Raw genomic sequence first — 25,559 nt, 5'->3', positions numbered from 1 at the left:
ATACTATCTAAGGAGGAGAAGTGTATGTAAATTTTTAAAAGTGTAAGGCATAATAGAGATGTAGTTTCAAGAACTTCTGCACGTTCCTGAAATCTTGCCAAATTTTATGTAGATGATGAAATGGATTTTTACTGAAGGAAGGACTGCTTTACAAGTTGTATCATCTGATACTGATTAACATCCAGAATGACAGACTGTCTAGCTGGTGTCTGAAGAACAGACTAGGAATAGCCCCATTTCGTTTTGGCAGGTACCAACTATGTGGACTTGGAAACAGCATATGTGAAGTCCCAAAAGCAGGAGAAGGCTAATCAAATGAACTGAGAAGGATCCAAGTAAAAGGCAGGGAGGTAGGGAGTGAGAAGATAAGGCTGTGAAGGTCGGCTGGGGTCAGATCCTGAAAGGCGTCATGCATGCATCCTCAGTCGATCAGTAGTATCAGACTCTGCGACGCTGTGGACTGTAGCCCACCAGGCTCCTCTGTTCATGGGATTTCCGAGCAAGAGTACTCAAGTGGGTGGCCATTTCCTCCTCCAGGGGATCTTCTCAACCCAGGGGTCAAACCCGCCTCTCCTGCGGCTCCTGGATTGACAAGCAGTTTCTTTACCACTGAGCCTCCTGGGAAGCCCCAAAAGGCCTCATAAGCCAATTTAAATAAATTGAGGGACTTTCCTGGTGGTCAAGTGGTTAAGAATCTGCCTTTCGGACTTCCCTGGTTGTCCTGTAGATAAGAATCTGCCTGCCAGTGCAGGAGACAAGGGTTTGACAGCTGCTCTGGGAAGATCCCACGTGCTGTGGAACAACTAAACCCATGTACCACAACTGCGGAACCAGCGTGCTGAAATGACTGCAGCCTGTGTGCCTGGAGCCCGTGCTCTGCAGCAAGAGACACCCCTGCTCATGCAGCTAGAGGAAGCCTGTGCACAGCAACGAGGACCAAATGCAGCCAGAAATAAAGTACTTACTAAAAAAAAGAATCCGTCTTGCAATGCAGGAGACACAGGTCCAATCCCTGATCAGGGAGCTAAGATCCCACATGTGGTAGGGCAACTAAACCTGTGCCCCGCAACTACTGAACCCGCCAACTCTGGAGCCGAAGCCCCACAACTGGAGAGCCCATGAGCCGCAACAAAGACCCGATACAGCCAAATAAATACATATTTTTAAAAACAATAAATTGAAATTTAATCTCCTAGCATGTGAACGTACCGAAAAATTTGCATCCATGGACACAGTCTAGATTGCCCTTTAATGCAGATTACCCTTCTTTCATGTGCAGATAAATGAGAGAGAAACAAAGTTGGGGGCACTGAGACCAGTGAGAAGGCTGTTGCAATTATCCACATAGAAATGTTAGTGGTTTGTTGTGGAGATTTTGTTGTTGTTCAGTTGCTAGGTCATGTCCAACATTTTGTGGCCTCATAGACTGCAGCACTCCAGGCTTCCCTGGCATTCACTATGTCCTGGAGTTTGCTCAAACTCATATCCACTGAGTCAACAATGCCATCCAACCATTTCATCTTCTGTCACCCCCTTCTCCTCTTGCCCTCAATCTTTCCCAGCATCAGGGTCTTTTCCAGTAAGTCCAGCTCTTCTCATCAGGCGGCCAAAGTATTGGAGCTTTAGCTTCAGCAACAGTCTTTCCATTGGATACTCAGGGCTGATTTCCTTTAAGATAGACTGGCTTGATCTCCTTGCAGTCCGACGGACTCAGAAGAGTCCTCTCCAGCACCACTGTTTGAAAGCATTAATTCTTTGGTGCTCAGCCTTCTTTGTGGTCCAACTCTCACATCCATACGTGACTAATAGAAAAACCATAGCTTTGCCTATATGGACTTTTGTCGGCAAGATGTCTCTGCTTTTTGATACACTGTCTAGGTTTGTCATAGCTTTCCTTCCAAGAAGCAAGTGCCTTTCAATTTCATGGCTGCAGTCACCATCCATAGTGATTTTGAAAATCACTTAGAAAATAAAATCTGTCACTGCTTCCACTTTTTCCCTTCTATTGGCCATGAAGTGATGACACCAGATGCCATGGTCTTAGTTTTTTGAATGTTGAGTTTCAAGCCAGTTTCTTCACTCTCCTCTTTCACCTTCATCAAGAGGCTCTTTAGTTCCTCTTCACTTTCTGCCATTAGAGTGGTATCTGCATATTGGAGGTTTTTGGTGTTTCTTCCAGCAGTCTTGAATCCAGCTTGTGCTTCATCCAGCCAGGCATTTCACGTGATGTACTCTGCATAGAAGTTAAATAAGCAGGGTGACAGTATACAGTTTTGACGTACTCCTTTCCTAATTTGGAACCAGTCTGTTGTTCCATGTCTGGTTCTGTTAATTCTTAACCTGCATACAGATTTCTCAGGAGGCAGGTAAGGTGGTTTAGTATTCCTGTCTCTCTAAGAATTTTCTATAGTTTGTTGTGATCCACACACTCAAAGGCTTTAGTGTAATCAATGAAGCAGAAGTGGATGTTTTTCTGGAACCCCCTTGCTTTCTCTATGATCCAAAGAACACTGGCACTTTAATCTCTCAAGAAGGTAGGGAAAACCACTAGTCCATTCAGATATGACCTAAATCAAATCTCTTATGATTATAAAGAGGAGGTGATAGATCGCTTCAAGGGATTAGATCTGACAGAGTGCCTGAAGAACTATGGACGGAGGTTCGTAACATTGTACAGGAGGCAGTGAGCAAAATAATTTCAAAGAAAAAGAAATGCACGGAGGCAAAGTGGTTGTCTGAGGAAGTTTTGCAAATAGCTGAGGAAAGAAGAGAAGTGAAAGGTGAAAGACAAAGGAGAAAAGGAAAGGTATACCCAACAGAATGCAGAGTTTCAGAGAATAGCAAGGAGAGATAAGAGCAATGCCAAGGAATAGAGGAAAGCAATAGATAGGGAAGACTAGAGATCTCTTCCGGAAAACTGGAGATATCTAGGGAACATTTCATGCAAAAATGGGCATGATACAGGACCGAAAACAGTAAGGACCTAACAGAAGCAGAAGAGATTAAGAAGAGGTGGCAAGAATACACAGAAGACTATACAAAAAAAGGTCTTAATGACTCAATAATTATTATGGTGTGGTTACTCACCTAGAGCCAGACATCCTGGAATCAAGTGGGCTGTAGGAAGTATTACTATGAACAAAGCTAGTGGAGGTGATGGAATTCCATCTGAGCCATTTAACATACTAAAAGGTGATGTTGTTAAAGTGCTGCACTCAGTTCAGTTCAGTCGCTCAGCCGTGTCCGACTCTGCGACCCCATGAATCGCAGCACGCCAGGCCTCCCTGTTCATCACCATCTCCCGGAGTTCACTCAGACTCACGTCCATTGAGTCCGTGATGCCATCCAGCCATCTCATCCTCGGTCGTCCCCTTCTCCTCCTGCCCCCAATCCCTCCCAGCGTCAGAGTCTTTTCCAGTGAGTCAACTCTTCTCATGAGGTGGCCAAAGTATTGGAGTTTCAGCTTTAGCATCATTCCTTCCAAAGAAATCCCAGGGCTGATCTCCTTCAGAATGGACTGGTTGGATCTCCTTGCAGTCCAAGGGACTCTCAAGAGTCTTCTCCAACACCACAGTTCAAAAGCATCAATTCTTTGGCGCGCAGCCTTCTTCACAGTCCAACTCTCACATCCATACATGACCACAGGAAAAACCATAGCCTTGACTAGACCGACCTTAGTCGGCAAAGTAATGTCTCTGCTTTTCAATATGCTATCTAAGTTGCTCATAACTTTTCTTCCAAAGAGTAAGCAAGCGTCTTTTAATTTCATGGCTGCAGTCACCATCTGCAGTGATTCTGGAGCCCAAAAAGAAAAAAAAAAGTCTGCCACTGTTTCCACTGTTTCCCCATCTATTTCCCATGAAGTGATGGGACCGGATGCCATGATCTTCGTTTTCTGGATGGTGAGCTTTAGGCCAACTTTTTCACTTTCCACTTTCACTTTCACCAATAGGCTTTTTAGCTCCTCTTCACTTTCTGCCGTAAGGGTGGTGTCATCTGCATATCTGAGGTTATTGATATTTCTCTTGGCAATCTTGATTCCAGCTTGTGTTTCTTCCAGTCCAGCGTTTCTCATGATGTACTCTGCATATAAGTTAAATAAGCAGGGTGACAATATACAGCCTTGATGTACTCCTTTTCCTATTTGGAACCAGTTCACTCAATATGTCAGCAAATTTGGAAAACCCAGCCATGGCCACAAGACTGGGAAAGGTCAGTTTTCATGCCAATCCCAAAAAAAGCAATGCAAAGAATTTTCAGACTACCATTCAACTGCACTCACTTCACACGCTGACAAGATTGTTTTCAAAATGCTTCACACCAGGCTTCAGCAGTACGTGATCTGAGAACTTCCAAATGTAAAACTGTATTTAGAAATGGCCTTGGAGATGAGGGATGGATTAAAGACAAAGAGACTTGACAATTGTTGGCAATTGTTTCCTAAGTTTAAGAAAAGTAACATAGACAGCTCTAAGTTTAGCCTGATAGCTGAACTCACTGTGGTAGAAACACTGGATCATGGGCAGCCATGTTGAGAGCTGGAATTTCAGGATTCCAGGTTCAACTTCAAATGGATTCAATTTGAAGTGTCTGCAGGATATCCACAGAGAGGCACTCATTAGGCAACTAGATATTTGCCTCCGGAACTCAGTAGAGAAGTCTGAGCTGGAGATAAATATTTTTAAAATTTGAATAAAATGGTGTTGGTTCATACCATGGTAGGGAGGTAGATAAGTTTGCCCTGGGGTGGGGGTAGTGGTACAATAAGAAAAATTTTATCAGATATAACCCTGCAGAACCCTTTAAGGAGAAGGCTGAGCAATAGAAATCTTTGAAAGACACGAGAATGCGCATCCTTATAGCAAGGAAACCAGGAGAGAGGGATGTCTCTCAGCTCACAGTGTCTGCCTAGAAAGACACTGAAGAGAGGGACTGAAGCATCCGCTTGGCTTAAGGAAAAACTAAGTCACTGACTCTCCCTGTTGAAGGCCGTTTCAATAAAGTTGAAGAGTTGATGGGAAGCAGGGAGAGGACGTGAGTGTGGACGACTTCTCCCTGGGTGTTAGTTCCCTCTCCACATCTGCGATGTATGGGGTATGCAGAAGTTATACACAGGCTGCCCCTGGACTGTATTCTAACTCAGATGTATGTGTCTGTGGGCGGGGGGGGGGGGGGCGGGGGGGGGGGGAGGCGGGGTTTGGCCAGCATGGTGTTCAAATGCATTTAGTCTCGTCTGATTACAGTTACACAGAACCCTTTCCAGATCCTTTGGGGCAGATTTAAAAAATCTTTCATACATGAATTTTTAAATTTATATTTTAATTGGAGTATGAAGTGAAGTGAAGTCGCTCAGTCGTGTCCGACTCTTCGCGACCCCATCGACTGTAGCCTACCGGGCTCCTCCCTCCATGGGATTCTCCGGGCAAGAGTACTGGAGAGGGTTGCCATTTGCTTCCTAATGTTGTCTTAGGTTCTGCTTACAGCAGCATGAATCAGCTATGAGTATGCATACATGGTTTTTACCTTGTGAGTTTGATATGTGATCTATTGCTGTCTACACACAATCTACATGAATTCTGATCAGGAATGATAATTTGATAAAGAATTCCCCTGTATTTCATATTATTAATGTGCCTCCTTAAGCTCTGTTGGAGAAGGCAATGGCAACCCACTCCAGTACATTTGCCTGGAAAATCCCATGAGCAGAGGAGCCTGGTAGGCTGCACTCCATGGGGTCAGTAGGAGTTGGACAGGACTAAGCGACTTCTCTTTCACTTTTCCCTTTCATGCATTGGAGAAGGAAATGGCAACCCACTCCAGTGTTCTTGCCTGGAGAGTCCCAGGGACGGGGGTGCCTGGTGGGCTGCTGTCTCTGGGGCCGCACAGAGTCGGACACGACTGAAGCGACTTAGCAGCAGCAGCAGCAGCAAGCTCTGTTGCTGAATATGTTGGGTTCGTCAAAAAGTTCATACGGGTTTTTCACTTCCCACTTATGGAAAAAGCCAAACGAACTTTTTGGCCAACCCAGTATTTTGAGAAGTAGCTGACAGGAATACTGTGAACGTAATCTGTGTCTTCCAAGGATTGTGGTTATTGAAATAGTTGCCTGCTTCAGTGTTTCCCACTGGCAGTTTGGGGTATGTTGCATGCTTGACTACAGGAATAATTTGGGGTGGGTGGGAGTGGTGGTTGCTTGGACACATGACCTTGATGATAACCAACATCACTGTTGAGAACACTGCCATAAATTCAGCCCCATACAGACTTGGATGTTTATTGGGCTCCCTGCCATCTGGTGGTCCTCCTTCATCCATTTGTTGGTGTGGCTTCTGCTTTCTCCAAAACCTAATCCTTCCAGAGAGGATTCCCGATGTGCCTAGAGATTTCATAGTGAGTCCTCAGCAGAAAACACATAGGGTGGATATGCCTCAGCTTTTGGAATTCCACTCTCCTGGTTTCTGCCTTTTAGAAAAACTGTTTGAGTCTATAAAAGGTTTTCGTGAATGATTTTTGCATGATCATGACTTTTCTAATTAGATGTGATAAATGTTTTATTCTTCCAAAATCATACAACTCAGATAAATTCAAGAGTCCCTGTAGGAAGTCAAGAGGCGAGGTCTAAGGAATCACAGTGTCGAATTTTCTCTGGTCAGAGATGTGGTCTCATCCTCTCCTACAACCTGTGGGAAACCAATGCCCAGAGGGAAAAGGTGGCAGGAGTTTAGCCCACACAGCTCACCAGCCCCGAGCTGTACAAGGTCTTAACCACCCTGGGGCCCTTCTGAGCAAGGATGTTCTTCCATCCTGTGCCGGCAACTTCAGCATAAAATGCAGACTTCTGCTCAGCGTGTCTGTCTCCTTCACCTTGGCTTTATTTATCTTTATGTTTTCTCCTCTTCCATAAAAAACACTTTTTAAAAAACATGCACTCATTCCACATGCTATGCTCAGGAGTGCCAGGTGATAAAGGGTAGATTGGCAGCTTTGTAATTTTTCTTGATTAGATTGTAAAGTTATGTCCCAGCTGTGTAGCTTCCTAAATATTTACAGATGAGCCAGTCTGCAACACTATGAGCTTGTTTTATGGGTCCGGGGCCTTTCACATTCTTTATTGTATTAGGTCACCTCATCTCCAGTTAAGGCAAGGACCACCTGCTGCATCTGTGCCCACTCAGGTGAATCAGCGGCAGTAAAGGCCACGCTCAGTGGTGCCCAGAGACCATCCAGCCGAAGCCTGTAGATGAAGCCTTCGGCCTATAGCCAAAGCCTGTGGTGAAAGAGAAGATGATCTGAATTCTTCATGCGGATGTTGTGGATTCTGACAAGAATCCCTAATGGTTCTGTGTCCCAGAGAGCACTGTGCAGGGTCTGACCCCTTTCTTACACATCTGAGATGTAAGAAACCTCAGATCTCAAGTGTGTCCACAGATAAGAAGCTTTGCAGCGCTGGTCCTCATCTGAAATGGTTTCATGAGACAAGCTTTGAGGCTGGATATTCTGCAGTCCCCCGGGTTCTGGGAGCCTTTTATTATACGCTTCGGCATTTCCAGTCTTCATCCTTTTCTTCGGTGTGCCAAGTTCTAGGTGTCATGTAGGGTGGCACCTCTCCTTTCTATGAGAGGAGGTGCTATAGTTTTTAAAGTTTTTAAAATTTATTTATTTTTGGTTGTGCCGAGTCTTTGTTGCTATGTGCGGGCTTTTGCCAGTTGCAGTGAGCGGAGGCTACTCTTCGTTGCAGTGTGCATACTTCTCATTGTGGTGGCTTCTCTTGTTGCAGAGCACAGACTCTGAGGTGTGTGGGCTTCAGTAGTTGTGGCTCTGGATTGGTTCTCCAAGGCATGTGGAATCTTCCCAGACCAGGGATCAAACCTATGTCCCCTGCATTGACAGGTGGATTCTTAATCCACTGTGCCACCAGGGAAGTCCTATCATTTTTTTAAGAATTGGGTTATATTTACAGTTTATCACCAAATCCCATCATCTTGCTGCTGCTAAGTCACTTCAGTCGTGTCCGACTCTGTGTGACCCCATAGACGGCAGCCCACCAGGCTCCCCTGTCCCTGGGATTCTCCAAGCAAGAACACTTGAGTGGGTTGCCATTTCCTTCTCCAATGCGTGAAAGTGAAAAGTGAAAGTGAAGTCGCTCAGTCGTGTCCGACCCTCAGCCGCCCCATGGACTGCAGCCTTCCAGGCTTGTCCGTCCATGGGATTTTCCAGGCAGGAGTACTGGAGTGGGGTGCCATTGTCTTCTCCGCCCATCATCTTTAGAAGTAAATTTAAAGATGATCAGGCACTTCACAAAAGAGGATGTCCAGCCACTGAGAAAAGTGTTCAACATCACTGCTCACTAGGGGCAGAAGAATTAAACCTCAGTAAGGAACTTGCCTGGTGGTCCAGTAGTTAAGACTTTAAGACTGTGTACTACAGGTGATATGAATTCAGTCTGTTGTTAGGGAACTAAGATCCCACATGTCAATCATTGCCACCCCCCACCTCCCAAAAAAGAAAAATCTCAGTGAGATGCAGCTGAACACTCCTCAGAGTTGGCTAAAAAGAAAAAAATCTAGCAATAGCAAGTTTGGGTCAGGATATAGAGTAACTGAACTCTCATATGGTGCTGGTGGGGTGTAAAATGGCAAAAACATTCTGAAGAAGTTTTGTAGTGTCTGCCAAGGCTAAATATACACTTCCTCTGTGGCCTAGGAATTCAACTTCTAGGTTTCAATCTGCTAGAATCAATTCCATTTGTCTACCTAAATGCTGCTATGAGAATTTTTCTGGTAGTTTCATTCATAATAATCCACACAGGAAACAGTCCCCAAATGTCCAGCAAGAGTGGATAAGCAGATGTTGCTGTGTTCCCATAATGGAATATTATGCAGCAAGGGAAAAAATGGACTGCTGTGTGTGACAGCGTGGGCAAATCTCACAGCGTTATGGTCAGAGAAAGAAACTAAACGAAGAAGAACACCTGCTGTGTGGTTCAGAAAACACGGAGTTTAAGAGCAGGTAACACTAGGCTAAGGTGATAAAAACTAGAATAGGGACTACTTCTGGTGTGAGAGTCTATTAACTGGGAAGGAGTACAGGTGTATGGAAATGTTCTGTCTGCATCTGGATGCCAGGTACGTGCGTGTACACATCTGTAGACTCAGTGAGTCTTCCTGGGAGACTTGTTCACTTTGTTGTATGTAAGTTATGCCCTGTTAGAAATGGCTGGAAAGAAAAGTGAATTAGAATGACTTATCTGTGACTTGGATTCTGTGCACTTGGCATTTGAGGTCTGAGGACAGATGGGACAGTGCAGGGGACAGAAGCGGAAGGAAAGAGATTTTAGTGTGGCATTTGCTCTGACATCCCTCTTGGAGCAGCCCAGAGCCAGTGGCACGGGCTACTTCTTTGAGAAGCACATCAATTCAAATTTTATAAAAAGCCATTTGGAGCTTACCTATGCCAGGCACTGTCTGAGGATTCTCTTCTCTTCAGAAGGATCTAGAGATTTACTCCCAAGTAGAAGTATGGCTTTTGGATGAAACCTAATAGAAAGTCTGGTGGGCTTCTTTTTTTTTCCAATCCCCAGGGGTGGCTGCTCGAGAGACAGCCCAAGCTCTGAAAACACTAGCCCAGGCTGCCCGGGGCGTGGCTGCATCCACAAGTGACCCGGCGGCTGCCCACGCCATGTTGGATTCTGCCCGGGACGTGATGGAGGGCTCGGCCATGCTCATCCAAGAGGCCAAGCAGGCCCTGATTGCACCTGGAGACGCCGAGAGTCAGCAGAGACTAGCGCAGGTGAGGCCCAGAACTGGCAGCTAAGGTCACCATCGCGGTGACATGTTGACAGGCTGTCACCCAGTAATGAGCACCTTCAAAAGCTTTGCCTAGTAGCCCCCGTAACGTGAGATCTTCTTAATTCAGTCAACAGAAAGTACAGGGGTTTTGTCGAGGCCTGTGCTCGGAGCTTGAAGGGCCTGGTCACAGCAAGCTGGTCTTGGCCCGAATGCGCTTACACGTATCCCTCTTCCTGGCCTGGGAGGTGAGGTAGATACACTTGGTTTAGAAACTCAACACTTTAAACTCTCTCTAGTGCTTTTTCAGATGAGTCTTCCCAGAGAGTGCAGATGTAGAGCCTCGCAACCTCCTTTCAAGGCAGCGTGTGGGCAAACTCCAAGCTGGTCTGGAAGAGCTCAGAGCGCCCCTCCAGCCCTTGAGCTGGGGGAGGTGTGGAGGTGATGGCAACAGAGGGTCACTGGGCAGAAATTCATCACAGGCCTGCAAACGGTGATCCAAAGAGCTCGGGGCCTCCTTCTACCTCGGGCCCTCTGCAGGCCTCCCTAGCAGGGAACTATTTCTCTTCCTCTTGGTATTGGCTGTCTTTGTCTTGGAACCTGACAGAATATTGGAGGCTTGTGTTTGAGTCAGAGTCAGGACTTGGCCTGGCCTCCAGTGCTGTAGTCACACCTGGTGCCAAGACACAGGATGTTCCCCCGAGTGAGAGGCCTAAATACCCTGCTGCTGCTGAGTCGCTTCAGTCGTGTCCGACTCTGTGCGACCCTATAGACGGCAGCCCACCAGGCTCCCCCGTCCCCGGGATTCTCCAGGCAAGAACACTGGAGTGGCTTGCCATTTCCTTCTCCAATGCATCAAAGTGAAAAGTGAAAGTGAAGTCGCTCAGTCATGTCTGACTCTTAGCGACCCCATGGATTGCAGCCCACCAGGCTCCTCCATCCATGGGATTTTCCAGGCAAGAGTACTGGAGTGGGGTGCCATTGCCTTCTCCGCTAAATACCCTGATGCAGTGGTAAACAGTGTCAGGTGGGCGCTGGCAGGTCCTTTCCCTGTCTCTTTTAGCTCTGCTCACTCCCAGCACATGTGCAAGTCTGTCTGCCCTGGAAGCTGCTTTCTGACAGGGCTTTTCTCCCTCTGTGTATTCAGGTGGCCAAAGCCGTTTCTCACTCCTTGAATAACTGTGTGAACTGTCTCCCTGGGCAGAAGGATGTGGATGTGGCCTTGAAGAGCATTGGGGAGTCAAGCAAGAAGCTGCTGGTGGACTCGGTGAGAGGTTTTGGCTCGGGAAGGGGTACCTTTGGGCCTGGGCTCACCTCAGGTGCAGGTGGGGTCTTCTCCCCTCCAGGGACCCTTTGAGTAGCTAGCCTTCTCTTAGGGGGTCCTGGTTTTCCTGCCTATTTGCCTTTTCCTTATTTTGCTTTCTGATCAGCCAAATTCCCAGGTAGAGCTTCTAAAATTTATTTTTTCCTTGAGCCCACGTTGCCATTCGATCTCGGGTTATCCCTGTGAGCCAAGAATGGGGCAGGCTGTTGAGGGGGAGGGTTTGGATCATCTGACCTCTCCTCAGGACATTTCAGGCCATGACAGTCAGTGATAAAGGGACAAAAGTGTCCGGAACTCACTGAAAGAGTGAGTGGTCTGTGGGATTTCATTTTGGAGCTTGTTCCCTTCTTTTTCTGTAAGCCCGCTTTGGGGGGACTTGGTCTTCTTCATCTCTGTTTCTTCTCTGCTGCGTGCTTGGCACATAACCAGGTATGCAGACAGTGGGTGTGGTGTGACTCATATAATCTAGCTTAACTCTCTAGAACTTTCTACCAACAGTTACAGTTCTGCCAGTGGCACTTCTGAGGGAAAGCTATATTGTTAGCAGAGACCAACTGATGAATAAAATTGGTGACTATTAGTTTGGAAAAATAGGATTTAAAGGTTAATAGCATCTGTCTGCCTTTTAGTTCAAGAAAGCTAAAACTTTGCAAGTTTCCATCTGAGAATGCCAAGATAGAGCGTGGGTTCAGAGAGCAGATTCCAGAGTCAGGTTGTCCAGGTATGAATCTTGACTATGCAGCTAGGAGCACAGAAGCCCTGTGGAAAGCCGTCCTTAACTATTTTTAGATCCACTCTGTCTAGCACTGAATAAGTGTTCAACAAATTTAAGTGAATGAGTGAATGGGTGTATTTTTTTGAAAGTCAGACTTAACGTGGGCTCAGGCCACACAGAGCCTTTTCACCTGAACGATTCAGAAATGCATCCTGGGGAGCCTGTCTCCCCTCTGCAGCGCCCACTGTTCCTCCTACACTCAGAAAAACTCTTTCCGCAATGTGCCCTCCGTTCCCACAGTTACCTCCAAGCACAAAGCCCTTCCAGGAAGCCCAGAGTGAACTGAACCAAGCAGCTGCCGATCTGAACCAGTCTGCGGGGGAAGTGGTCCATGCCACCCGGGGCCAGAGTGGAGAGCTGGCCGCAGCCTCCGGGAAGTTCAGTGATGACTTCGACGAGTTCCTTGATGCTGGCATTGAGATGGCAGGCCAGGCGCAGGTGAGAGGGAGGGCTGTTGCTGAGTGGAGCTGACCCTTGCCTCTTGCCTCTGGTGGACTGTCAGCCCCTGAGGCTAAGCGGCACATAGGAGCTGGGAAGCTGTGAACAGCCCACAGCTTTACATCATCTTTGCTGCTCAGAGAGCTTCGTGAGCTTACAGGAATGGCATTCCCAAAGACGCTATTAGCTTATGTGTGAGATAAAGATGACCGATAACTTCTCCCATGATCTTCCAATAGAATTGAACATCTTATACTGTTTGAAAGGAGGGCAGAGGAGAGAAGGAGGAGAGCCCTGCATCCTATACTTCAAATGTAGTATGGTACTATTAAAAACTCATGTTATTTGAGGTTCAGTGAGTCCATTTGAAAAGGTTGTGTCTAACCCTGAGTATCAAGTGATTCAAAATTACCTCCTTCAGATGAATAGATAAACCCCTACTTTAGAACAAGGGAGCATGACTGGTCTGGGGTGAGCTCACTGAGCTATTTATTTGCGAGCTATTTATTTGCTTTGAACTCCCTCAAAGTGGTACCCAGCATGCTTCTTACTCTGTTACATACAAAGGGCTGTTTCTCGGATGGGAAGCCAGGTGAGCAGTGTATTATTTCCAGAGTCAGAAGCTTTTGGGATGCAGTCAGCTCTCAATGTCCAAACAGTGATGGTTGTTGTATGTGCCAGGCTGGGGTGCACCAGCCCCTGGACAACTCCAGCACTGTTGAACAAGATGCTGGAATTGTGGCCTGGTCACGCCCCACCCCACACCCCCCATTAATACCCACACTTGTGATACAGTGTAGTTCTTGGCTGACCCACATGGGAATGGATTTCTGTGCCTCTGTGTGCATCTTGGTCTGGGATCTGTTTGGGGAACAGTAGACACTGGGCAGAGTCTTGACACGCTAGGCGTCTGCAGACTAATTGGGCTTCATGCCATCTGTACAGATGACCTCCTAGCTCTGAATGCTGCTTAGGAGAAATGGACAGCCCCTAATTACTTTGGCTCCTTTTCACCTTCCAGACGAAAGAAGACCAGATCCAAGTCATAGGGAGCCTCAAGAATATCTCCATGGCCTCCAGCAAGCTACTGTTAGCTGCCAAATCTCTCTCTGTAGACCCAGGAGCCCCCAATGCGAAAAATCTCCTGGCTGCAGCTGCAAGGTAAGTGTGGAACAAAATGGGCTTTCATGTGTGGTTAAATAACATCAGTGTTTGCGAGGTCCGCCTAACATCCTGCTGCTTTTGCTGAGTGAAGAAGTGGTGCTAACCTTCTGTTCTCAGAGTTAGAAACGACAGTGACATAGATGCTGGTGTCTTATTAAATGGGCTCATTTGCATGCGCATTCTCCACTAAAGATGCCTTCTGTCTCCTCTTAAAGCCTTTTCAGGAGGACTTGTTTAGACTGAAGGCCTCCATTGATTCATAAATATGGTGGCTTAAACAGATTTTTTTTTAAGTAGTGCTAATATCATTCAGATTGTGAAAGTACCATATGTTCTTTAAAAAGAAATCAGAAGATGCTGAAAAGTTAAAAAAAAAAATACTCAACTAGCCATTCAACATTTCTTGAGTGTTTACTACTATGAGCCTGGCACCCATGTTAATTAGCTGGATTTAAACATGGTCACTTCGTCACGTGCAGAAGGGCTCAAAGTCAGGATGGATGGGGTGGTGATGAGAGTAAATTGGGGGAATATATTAAAACATGAATCTGACCTTGGGATGATGTGAATGTCCTTCTTTGCTGTTGTCTTCACCCAAGGAAGTAGGTAATACGATATAATTTCTGCCCCAGGTCCACTCTGGCAATTTAGTTCAGTGACTAGTGATTAAATGCTGGTATCTGGAGAAGCTGCAATGATAGCTAAGGAAGATTTTATGTTGGTAATCCCACATTCGTATTCCTGAACCAAGGGGGTAGAGTGTCCTGTAATTCTGTGGTGGTATAGGCCTGTTTTCTTAGCCTTACTTAGTATCACTTTATCGGAAGCCTAACAGCAGTGAAGGATTAAAGGCAGGACAGTTAGGGTCTGTAGCCTAATGGGAAACATTTTCAAAGTATGCAGATGAGTGATTGTTAAAAAGCATGGCTTGAATTCTACTTAAAATTTTTAAAATTTGGTTTTGTTTGCTTATTTGTTTTTCAATGTCTTTATCTCTCCTGGCTTTTTTTTTAAGTTGTCAGAATCAGGAGTCCCAAATTCTAGTACAGACTTCAATGCTTGACTAAGTAGGTTACTTTGGTCAGACCACTCAACCCATCTTAACTTTCCCATTCACAAAATAGGAATGTGTATAGCCCACATCACCCTTGAGCTCTGTTCCATTCCCAATAGACAAGGTATCTTGGTACCACTGGTTAATACCTGTCTCTGGTGTCCTCTTTGTTTGCAGTATTGTTTTTTATGGGGGGATTTAGATAATTTCAGAGCAACTCCCTTGAAAACTTTTGAGTTTCTTTATTCATTGTCATCAACATACTTTGAGTGCTAAGTTGCTTCAGTCATGTCCGACACTTTGCAACCCTGTGGACTGTAGCCCTCCAGGCTCCTCCGTCTGTGGCATTCTCCAGGCAAGAATACTGGAGTGGTTTGCCATGCCCTCCTTCAGGGGATCTGCAGGTGGGTTCTTTACCACTGGTGCCCCCTGGGAGGCCCAAACGTACTTTACCTTCAAACAACAGTGAGAGCCACTAGGTGATGGGATACATACTCACATCTCCCCACCTCCATCTTGTGGTTTGCTTGTGATTGTTCCAGCAGGTGCATGCCCTCCTGAGCTCAGGGTGGGGATGAGGAGGAACAGTGATATCCTTTCTGTTGAGCAGCTATTTCTGATATGCTGCTGCTGCTAAGTCGCTTCAGTCATGTCCGACTCTGTGCGACCCCAGAGACGGCAACCCAGGCTCCCCCGTCCCTGGGATTCTCCAGACAAAAACACTGGAATGGGTTGCCATTTCCTTCTCCAATGCGTGAAAGTGAAGTCGCTCAGTCATGTCCGACTCCTAGCGACCCCATGGACTGCAGCCTACCATGCTCCTCCGTCCATGCAATTTGCCAGGCAAGAGTACTGGAGTGGGGTGCCATTGCCTTCTCCATTTCTGATATAAAACCCTCTTAATTACTTTTTTTTCCAAGAACAGCCTTTGGATAAGGCAGCTAATGTTTCCAGGTACCTAAACTCAGTTGTTTTTTGTTATCTTCAATTTTTTGCCCCTTTTCAAAATTACAGTTTCCAACTCAGAGGCATGTTGTCATCTCTCATAAATTGTGGGAAGGAGAGGAGAGTATAAACGGACATTTTGAAAGCCCCTTAAAAAAGGGATTCCGGGACCTGAAAGCTTATTGCTGGTGTCCTTGCTCCGTGAGTGTCTGCACGCCCCCTGGTGGTTACATTGAGGAAGGGCCCTGGAGGTGAGGTGAGAAAGCTTCCGTTGCCCTGTCTGTCCTGGCTTTCAGCAGTTGATAGGGAGAATTCCCAGCCTGATGGTTCCACAGCCAAGTCAGCACTCAGAAATCATCACGTGAATTGATAGTCTTGGGTTAGAACTGCTGCAGGAAGTTGCTGGCCTTTTCTTCTTGGCTTCTTGGCAAGCTCGGCTCCCTGGGGTATTTTCCCAGTGGGAGCTTGCCTGTGTGAGTCAGGCCAGCTCCTCTTTGGGGTAAAGCTCTGCCCACTGGGGTGCAATCATTCATTCTCTTGTTACTTCATTTGTTCATTAATCCAATTTTTGTTGCATGCCTGATATGGGCCCAGTGGTGGGCACACACTGTGAGTAAGAAAGGACAGCCCCGGTCCAGTCAGGACAGGCCCACCCAGGGCATACCACCACCGTTCTCTCTGGGCCTCACAAAAGTCCTGTGCATAAGCACCTTTGGAGCTGGGTAGCAGGAATCTGATGGTTATTGTCCTCATCTGCAGTCCCACTGGCCTCCCGATTTTCGAGACAGCCATGCCCTCCCTGTCTGTGTGGATGTCCAAAGACCCCAGACATGCCACTGTAGGGACCCACACCTGGACCGACTCAGCTCCACCCTGCTCCTGTGTCAGCAGACTGGAACCCTTTCTTTGTTCTTTCTAGTCACCATGATTCTTCCTGCTTTGGGGAAAAAAAAAAAGAGTATGTGGGTTTTTTGCTCTGCTTATCATTCTGCATTTGAGCCCTGGTACAGACTGGTCCCTTGGTTTCTGATGCCTCGTGGGGAGGAATTCATTTTCTGTGGAGTGTCTGGTTTGTTGTTGTTCTTCCCATGTAAATGCTTGGCTCCAGCTCTTTTCTGGCCAGTTGGGTGGGCTGGAGACTCTCTGTAAATTGTTTATCAGCTTTTTCTGTGACTTGGGGCTGGTTTGATGCTCCCTGAACTTAGTCAAGGAAGTGAAAAGCCAATCTGCAGTGGCGAAAAATAAAAAAAGGAGTGTTCTACCTCCAAGCACCCCCAAGCTGCTTCTCAGACTACAGTCACCCTGCTCAAAAGGCCTCCCGGGAGCTGAAGACTTGACGCCCACTGCCGCCAGCAGCAGGACCGTCCTAAGCCAGGAGTTCAGCGGCTTTCTGGTTTCCCCAGGGCTTGCTAGGACCTTGCAGGAGGTGCCTCTTCCCACGCTGCCCTTTGCCTTGAGGTTCCTGCCAGGCAGGCATCTTTCTGGCTCCAGAGATGGTGAAAAAGGATGACCTAGCAAACAGCAATTCCGTGCTATAAAGTAGAAAAATGTACACTGGGCCTTCTGTCTCTCGGTCTCCTCTACAGCGTTCTGTTCCCATTATCCAAATTGGGATCTTGCTGAGCCCTGACTTTACAATTGCTCTGGTCCCTGTCTGGCGCTCCCTAATAGGCAGAGCCCACACCTGTGGTCAAGGCTTTACTTCTCTTTCACTCCCAGTGAGTCCTGCCTGTGTCCCGCCAGTCCTGTCTGATGTCACACCCCCATCACTGCTTCCTTTGGTGCACCTTCATGTCTTGTCTGTGCATTATCTTGCCTCTCCAACTGGATTGCTAGCATCTTGCTTTCCTGGAGAGCTTTAAACTGGATTATTTTTTTACTCCCCATGCCTGTGATGGTAGGACCCGGGGAATACCAAAGGTTAAATTTTGGTTTGCTCTTTGCTGCCTTCCTAAGCACATCCTCCTTTAAGGATGGGAATTATCTGAAGTTGCTTTATTCTCTCCAAGCTCACTCACTATTGGATGCTTAATGGATCATCATGAGCACAAATTGATTGATTTTCTTCTCTCACCTCTGCCCCAATTCCCTGTCTACATACAGTCTCCTTCCAGAGCTCACAAACTCCTGCCTGAATCGATTTAGTATCTCTAAACACTAACTGGCTGTAGGTTAGAAAGCCTTTAACATCTAAGGTTGTAGATTCCAATTGTTTAAAGACAGAGAGTAGCTGCATATGCTTAGATAAAGAATGAATTATAAGAAAACACTATCTCTAGATGATGAAATTATGGTTATTTAATTTTTTGTATTTGTAAAATGAATTTGTATAGCTTTGTTCTTTACCAAAAAAACTATGGGGAACATAAAAATAACTACAATTCAAGCCTAATGGGATTTACATGTAACACAGGGAGCATGCAACTAATTTTGGCCATATTTTTATGATGATGTGAGTTGGTTGGTTCGTACTGTTTTAGTCAATTTACTAAAACCTTTGCTTTAAAATAATATTGTTTGGGGATTCCCTGGTGGTCTAGTGCTTAGGACTTGGCACTCTCACTCCTGTGACCCAGGTTCAGTCCCTGGTCAGGGAACTAGATCTGCAAGCCAATCAGTGGCAAGAAATAGTAATAATAAATTTTGAAAAGAATATTGTAAAATCACTTACCATTTTGGTATCAGTGCATATGGTTTACACGTTTATATATTCTTTATATATATTTATATATTCTTTTCTAACATTAACTTATTGTATATCATGAATATTCTATGATACAAGTAATATGATATCATGACTTAACAGATCTTCAGAATTATGTTGTAGACTGTCTGTTAGTCATCCTTTATTGTTGCGTGTTTGGGTTTTCTCTAATCCTATGCTCTTATGAATATGTTTTATAGTTTGAACCATAAAAATACTATTTCCAATTGTCAGATCTACATAACTAATTGCCTCTGTAGGTTTTTTATTTAGCTATGCAATTCACACTCTAAAATGATTTATGAGGATAAATGATACCTAAATAATGCTTTTCAGTCATGGATCAGTATTACGAGGTGACTCATTCAGACAAGCAGTGCCATGCTGGCACGGTTATGGATTATCCAACCACAAACCCTTAGTCTGTTGTTGTTTTTTTTTTTAACCCCAAGTTTTTATTTGAAATTTTTTACTTCTAAAAAATATATGACGTAGGCCAATGAATAGCTACATAGTCTCTGAATTCACCAACTGTAAGCACTTGGGTTTTCATTATTATTATTATTGGAGTATAATTGCTTTACAGTGCTGTGTCAGTTTCTGCTGTACAATAAAATTAATCAGCCATGTGTGTACATAGACCCCTCTTTTTGGATTTCCTTCCCATTTAGGTCACCACAGAGCACTGAGCAGAGTTCCCTGTGCTGTACAGTAGGTTCTCATTAGTTATCTATTTTATACATAATAGTGTGTTTTTGTTTTGGGGATTTTCTATTTTGGCTGCACCATGAGGCTTATGGGATCTTAGTTCCCTGACCAGCTGTCGAACCTGGGCCCACAGCAGTGAAAGCACTGAATCTTAACTGCTTAACCACCAGGGAATTCCCATGAATACCTAGTTTCTAATGGAAATATCTTTATATAAAGACCACGCTTTTTAACGTAGATAAATGGGGAGCATTGAAAGAAGCTAAATGGAAAGCTTGTGTGATATGTGGAAATATTCCCCAAATGATTGTCATCCTAGTTGGGGCCTTTTTCCACCCTTTGCTGTGTTGACACATGTAGCCTGCCCACTCTAAAATGTGTCTTGAAGGCTGCCACACAGAACACGGTGCTGGACTCTGGGGGCCCCTGCCAATGAATACGTCATGAACTGCACCCTCCAAAGGTGGTCCCGACTGGAGACTGTCCTGCTGTCTCACGTGTCTTTGTTTCGCTTTGCACCTGGAAGACACCATAGTTAAGCACTTTTCCCCAAATAAATGAATCAATCTTTTTTGTTTTTTAAAATGAATCAATCTTACAGAAACTATTTGAGGATTCTTTCTTGAGTTGAGGAATGTTTTCCTTCTTCCCATCATTCTTGCTAAATTTAAAATTCAAAGCAGTAGCTCCTCATCAAATAATTAAGCTGATTGCCTTGGTACATTGGCAACATCCCTTTCCATCTAATTTGATATTCTGTGGGAAGCTGCAAAGCCAATTTAACTAATAAAATGAGGCATTTTTATATTAGACAGTGTTAATGATTAGCAGCAATGTGCATCCTATTTTTATTTTGTTAGTTTAAGTTGCCCATTAGCTGCAGTGGTTACCGACTGAATAGCATTCAGGGTCCTGCCAAAGATACAGACCAGTTATCACCCGGCAGAAAAATGGTTTTGGATCTGGCACTGGAGTCAGATAAGCATGGGTTTAAGTCTTGTTTTTGCACCTTATTGTAACATCTCCTTATGGAATTATCTCGTGTCTCTCTCTGTCTCTCTCTTTCTCTCTCTGTTTTTTCCGCTTATAAAAACAAGGGTACTGTATTCAATTTTAAGACCTAGTGTAAAGGTGTAGTAATCCAAACAGTGTGATATTGGTGAAAGGTTAGACACACAGTTCGATGGAATAGAACAGAATCCATAAGTAGACCCACACAAATATGGTCAACTGATTGTCAACAAAATTACAAAAGCAATTCAAATCAGGAAGGATGGCATTTTATTTTTTTTATTATATTTTTTTAACTTTTTTTAAATTTTACTTTATTTTACTTTACAGTACTGTATTGGTTTTGCCATACATCAACATGAATCCACCACGGGTGTACATGAGTTCCCAATCCTGAACCCCCCTCCTTCCTCCCTCCCCATACCGTCTCTCTGGGTCATCCCAGTGCACCAGCCCCAAGCATCCTGTATCCTGCATCAAACCTAGACTAGTGATTCATTTCTTACTTGATACTATCCATGTTTCAATGCCATTCTCCCAAATCATCCCACCCTCTCCCTCTCCCACAGAGTCCAAAAGTCCGTTCTACACATCTGTGTCTCTTTTGCTGTCTCTCATACAGCGTTATCATTACCATCTTTCTAAATTCCATATATATGCATTAGTATACTGTATGGGTGTTTTTCTTTCTGGCTTACTTCACTCTGTATAATCAGCTCCAGTTTCATCCACCTCATTAGAACTGATTCAAATGTATTCTTTTTAATGACTGAGTAATACTCCATTGTGTATATATACCACAGCTTTCTTATCCATTCATCTGCTGATGGACATCTAGGTTGCTTCCATGTCCTGGCTATTATAAACACTGCTGCAATGAACATTGGGGTACACGTGTCTGTTTCAATTCTGGTTTCCTTGGTGTGTATGCCCAGCACTGGGATTGCTGGGTCATAAGGTAGTTCTATTTCCAGTTTTTTTAAGGAATCTCCACATTGTTCTCCATAGTGGCTGTACTAGTTTGCATTCCCACCAACAGTGTAAGAGGGTTCCCTTTTCTCCACACCCTCTCTAGCGTTTATTGCTTGTAGACTTTTGGATCGCAGCCATTCTGACTGGTTTGAAATGGTACCTCATTGTGGTCTTGATTTGCATTTCTCTGATAATGAGTGATGTTGAGCATCTTTTCATGTGTTTTGGCAATTTAAAAGGTAATGGAATAATTAGACCTCCATATATCCCCCCCAAACAAGTCTATTCTAGAGGAGATCAGTCCTGGGTGTTCTTTGGAAGGACTGATGCTAAAGCTGAAACTCCAAAACTTTGGCCACCTCATGTGATGAATTGACTCATTGGAAAAGACCCTGATGCTGGGAGGGATTGGGGGCAGGAGGAGAAGGGGATGACAGAGGATGAGATAGCTGGATGGCATCACCGACTCAATGGACATAAGTTTGGGTGAACTCTGGGAGTTGGTGATGCTACAGTTCATGGGGTCGCAAAGAGTCACATGACTGAGCAACTGAACTGAACTGATATTCCCCCTGCCATTAAAATCTGGATCAAAAAGGTAATGGAATACTTAGACCTACATATATCCCCCCCCATTAAAATCTGGATCCATATTTCACACCTTATTAAAGGAATTAACTCAGAATGGACCATACCTTTCTAAAATATATCCATGGCTTGACCTAAACAGTGACTGCCCAGGAAGAACTGCCCAGGGAGAACCCTTGCCAATGAAGAAAAAATTCTGGGCTGTGTCTTAAGTTCTTGGAAGAATAGAAACACATATAAAATCATCTAAGAATCTCTGGTTCCTATTAATGTTAACAAAGAAAATAGCTCTTTTAAAGAGTGATTTTGGTATAGCTTCTAGGAACTGGTCAATCAGGTAGAAATGAAAGGAAAGAAGAGGTTTTAAAATCATAAGGCACAGTTTACAGTGTGACTATTTTAAAATATACAGAATAGTCCAAACTACATAAAGGCTGTCCAAAATAGCCTGGCTGAGATCATCCTATTCCTGATGGGCTGCTAGTGAAGGATATTGACTTCAGTGTTAACAGGAGCTCTTTGCTATTTGCAACTTCGTTATGACTTCTTTCTTGTGAGTATATGGCCACACTTTTCTTGCTGCTGCTGCTAAGTCATTTCAGTCGTGTCCGACTCTGTGTGACCCCATAGATGGCAGCCCACCAGGCTCCCCCATCCCTGGGATTCTCCAGGCAAAAACACTGGAGTGGGTTGCCATTTCCTTCTCCAATGCATGAAAGTGAAAAGTGAAAGGGAAGTCGCTCAGTCGTGTCCGACTCTTCGCGACCCCATGGACCACAGCCTACCAGGCTCCTCTGTCCATGGGATTTTCCAGGCAAGAGTACTGGAGTGGGGTGCCATCGCCTTCTCCGACGCTTTTCTTAAGAGAGCTATTAGTACTTTTAAGGGTAAATCAGTGAATAAATAATGAGAAGCAAGGTGTGGATTCTCATTCTCTCTTCTCTGTGATTTATTTTTGGTTTAGAGCCTTGTGAAAGAGCTCTCACGGGGACCGCAGCCTTTATAGTGAATTAATTGTAGTCCTGTCGAACCTACAAAACATCATTGGGTAAATTTCTGTTGATCTTTACAAAACACAACCCAAAATGCTCTTCCTGTTTCTGTCTCAGAGCTGTGACTGAGAGCATCAACCAGCTCATCACACTGTGCACGCAGCAAGCTCCTGGCCAGAAGGAATGTGATAACGCCCTGCGGGAACTCGAGGTAGGACCCTGGAAAGGCTGCTGAGGATTTAAGAGCATGTGTCTGTTTGTCCTTTCCCTGCAGGGTCAGGTTCTTCTCCTTGATTGCCTTTTATCTTTCCTAGGAAACTTACGGGGCCAAAGTTCTAATCTTGAATTCCATCCATCTAGTGGGATGGAATTCAAGAAAAATCAGATTTGGTGAGGTTATCACCCCTGCTTCCGTATTTCCTCTAAGAGTTGTTTTTTTAAGAGTCTTTGCTTCAAACAGGAAGAGGCCTCTGGTATTGAATGGAGGCTGAGAATGAGTAATTTCTACCTAAAAAGTTTGAGAGTGATTTTTCTAGGGCTTTTGGGAGAAGCTAGGATAGAGTACTTTTTGAGTAAAAATGGTCTTCTTGTACATTTGATTTTGTAGCATGAAAAAGATACATTAGAGAAAACCCAAGAGTAACACTTACTACTATGAAGGTGGCCATGAGGCCCCTGGTGGCCCAGAACACTGGGTGGGTGCTAATCAATTTATATTCATACTTAGGGTTTATTTTTCATGGAAAATTTATTTATGCCCGTAGAGTATATGTGGGTAAAAATAAAATCAATGTGCCCACTTGTCCATAAAGCAGTCTTAACCAATTCAGGTTGTATTGTTTATCTCAGTAGATGTGGCTTGGTCATACCCTATGTACCTTTAGTTTTCTGAAATAGGAATACTTACCATGTGAGAGAGGGTGGGCTAGGGGTGGAGAGGAGAGTTAATTGCACCTTCTGAAGGGCCTGACTGAGACCCAGGTTGTGGATCAGGCCACTGATGCAGCTGAAATTCCTCCCAGGAATGTGTGTAATGAGCGATTGTGATCAGAATTCTGTGATAATTGGTATTTTTTGTTGTTTCCTTTGTTCTAAGTCTGGGTTGCTTTTTAAGTCATGTTCTCCTTTGTAGACTGTTAAGGGGATGTTGGACAATCCCAATGAACCCGTCAGTGACCTCTCTTACTTTGACTGCATCGAGAGTGTGATGGAAAATTCCAAGGTGAGCCTGACTTTGCTGTTAGCATCCCTCCCCACTGTGGGAAAGAATCGTGCTTTGTGTGCACAGGCCTAGGGATGCCCATGTCTTAAAAGGCTCGTGGTGCCTTTGCCCGGGTGTTTCTCAAACCTAGCCATGCATTGCAATCACCTGGGGGTCTTGTTGAACACAGATTGCTAGGCCACACCCACACCCCTAAGTTTCTGATTCAGTACCTCCCAAAATGGGCGAGATTGTGCATTTCTGACCAGTTCCCAGGTCTGGCCATGTGGTCCAGGAGCCACACTCTGAGAACCACTGCTTATACCCTCTCAGGGATGAGTCTTACTGTGAATCTAAGCATGTATGTCCATCACCTGGGACTGCATGCTGGCGAAAGCCTATCAATGACCGTATACGAGACTGTCCTGTGTGTTCCTGTTACCATCCGTTTATGGCATGTGTTCTCAAGGGACATGAAAATTTGTGGGGGTTTTGGGGGTGCAAGCAGTGAAAATATCTAAGATAATACAATGGTTTGTATCCTCCCTTCTCCAAATCTTAACCTTGCTCAACAGATTCTGATTTCTTAGTATTTAATTTAATATGCGTGGCAGTTGGAGGGAGGGTAGTCTAAAAAGTCTTCTTAGCAGAGCAGTAATAATAATATTTTAAAAGGTTGGAAAAAAAAAAAGGTTGAGAAACACTGACCTTTGGTAGTAACACCAGTGTTTTTGAGAATGTCTCAGGATCAGGTGAAATGAAATGCAAGTCAGCTGAATGGATATTGAGCAGTTGCCATTTGGCTTTGTACATGGAGTGTTCCTGCGCGTTGGTTTACGTCATGTTTACGTTAGCTCTGGGGAGATAGCAGAGCTCCCCTGGTGGCTCAGTGGTAAGAACTTGCCTGCCGATGCAGAAGATGCACGTTCAACCCCTGGGTCGGGAAGATCCCCTGGAGAAGGAAATGGTAACCCACTCCAGTGTTCTTGCCTGGGAAATCCCCTGGACAGAGGAGCCTGGTGGGCTACAGTCCATGTGGTCGCAAAAGAGCCCAACCTGTCATAGCGACGGAACAACAGCAAGCCTACAATGAGAATGGCTCGGGCTCTTCTGCTTGGAGAGACAGCTGTATTGGTGGTGTCAGGAGGGCTTACTTCAAGCTGGGCTAAGACTAGAGTTTGCTTTGTCCAGCATCCTTTATGGTACTATGGATTGTCTAAACGGAGGCTGCACATGTTTCCCACACTTAGATCCAAAGAAACTGTTCTTCTTAAAGAGGGGTGCAGGGAGAAGGAAAGGAAAATACCGTATATAAAAATACCCACCAACTGCTTTGAAAGTCCTTATGTAAACTGGATTATTTTGTTTATCTAGGCAACTTTAGGGAATTTCTTTCTTTCCCCATCCAAGATGGCATCGTGACAAACAAAGAGCTCTGTGTTGTGCTCTAGACGTGAATTTTATAGTCTCCCTAAAGCGTCCCTTGCACATCCTTCAGTTCTACCATCTGTGACCCTGGAAAGTAACACCTGCCTTCCTGGGACGTGAGGAGACTGTAGAAGACACAGCCCCAGATACAGGGCAGACACCCTGCCTCTGCCCCTGTGACCTTCTGTCTACCCTTGTGCAGGGTGCTTGACCTCCCTGGGTTGGATTCTGAATACTAAAATCCCTTTTGACTGTTATTTTCAAGACCTCTGAAAAGAGAATATACCCATGATTTTCAAAGTAGAGGGAAATACTTTAAGAATTTAGCCTTAAAAATTTTTTAGCCTTAGTTTCAGACTATCTTCCTCTTTACATGTATACTCCTTAAAGATATATTTAGATTTTACTGTCAATAAAGAAATGAAGGGACGGGTGTGTTTTCTACTTTCTGGGTGTGTCTTCATCTACAG

The 25,559-nt window shown here is 44.9% G+C and overlaps 1 protein-coding gene across 2 annotated transcripts in view; it reads left to right on the top strand.

Moving 5' to 3' along the window:
- The window catches only part of TLN2 (talin 2), a 499,959-nt gene that overhangs the window by 372,407 nt on the left and 101,993 nt on the right, over positions 1-25,559 (top strand). For both annotated transcript variants that reach the window (XM_052646966.1, XM_052646965.1), the window contains exons 29-34: positions 9,581-9,789; positions 10,933-11,052; positions 12,125-12,322; positions 13,344-13,483; positions 22,578-22,671; positions 23,593-23,682. In XM_052646966.1, coding sequence (XP_052502926.1) covers positions 9,581-9,789; positions 10,933-11,052; positions 12,125-12,322; positions 13,344-13,483; positions 22,578-22,671; positions 23,593-23,682 — 851 coding nt within the window. The remainder of the gene's footprint in view (positions 1-9,580; positions 9,790-10,932; positions 11,053-12,124; positions 12,323-13,343; positions 13,484-22,577; positions 22,672-23,592; positions 23,683-25,559) is intronic.

The sequence above is a fragment of the Budorcas taxicolor genome, chromosome 10, assembly GCF_023091745.1.
Source record: "Budorcas taxicolor isolate Tak-1 chromosome 10, Takin1.1, whole genome shotgun sequence".
NCBI lineage: Eukaryota > Metazoa > Chordata > Mammalia > Artiodactyla > Bovidae > Budorcas > Budorcas taxicolor.
The sequence above is the reverse complement of the archived record's forward strand: the minus strand, read 5'-3'. Positions and strand labels throughout refer to the sequence as shown.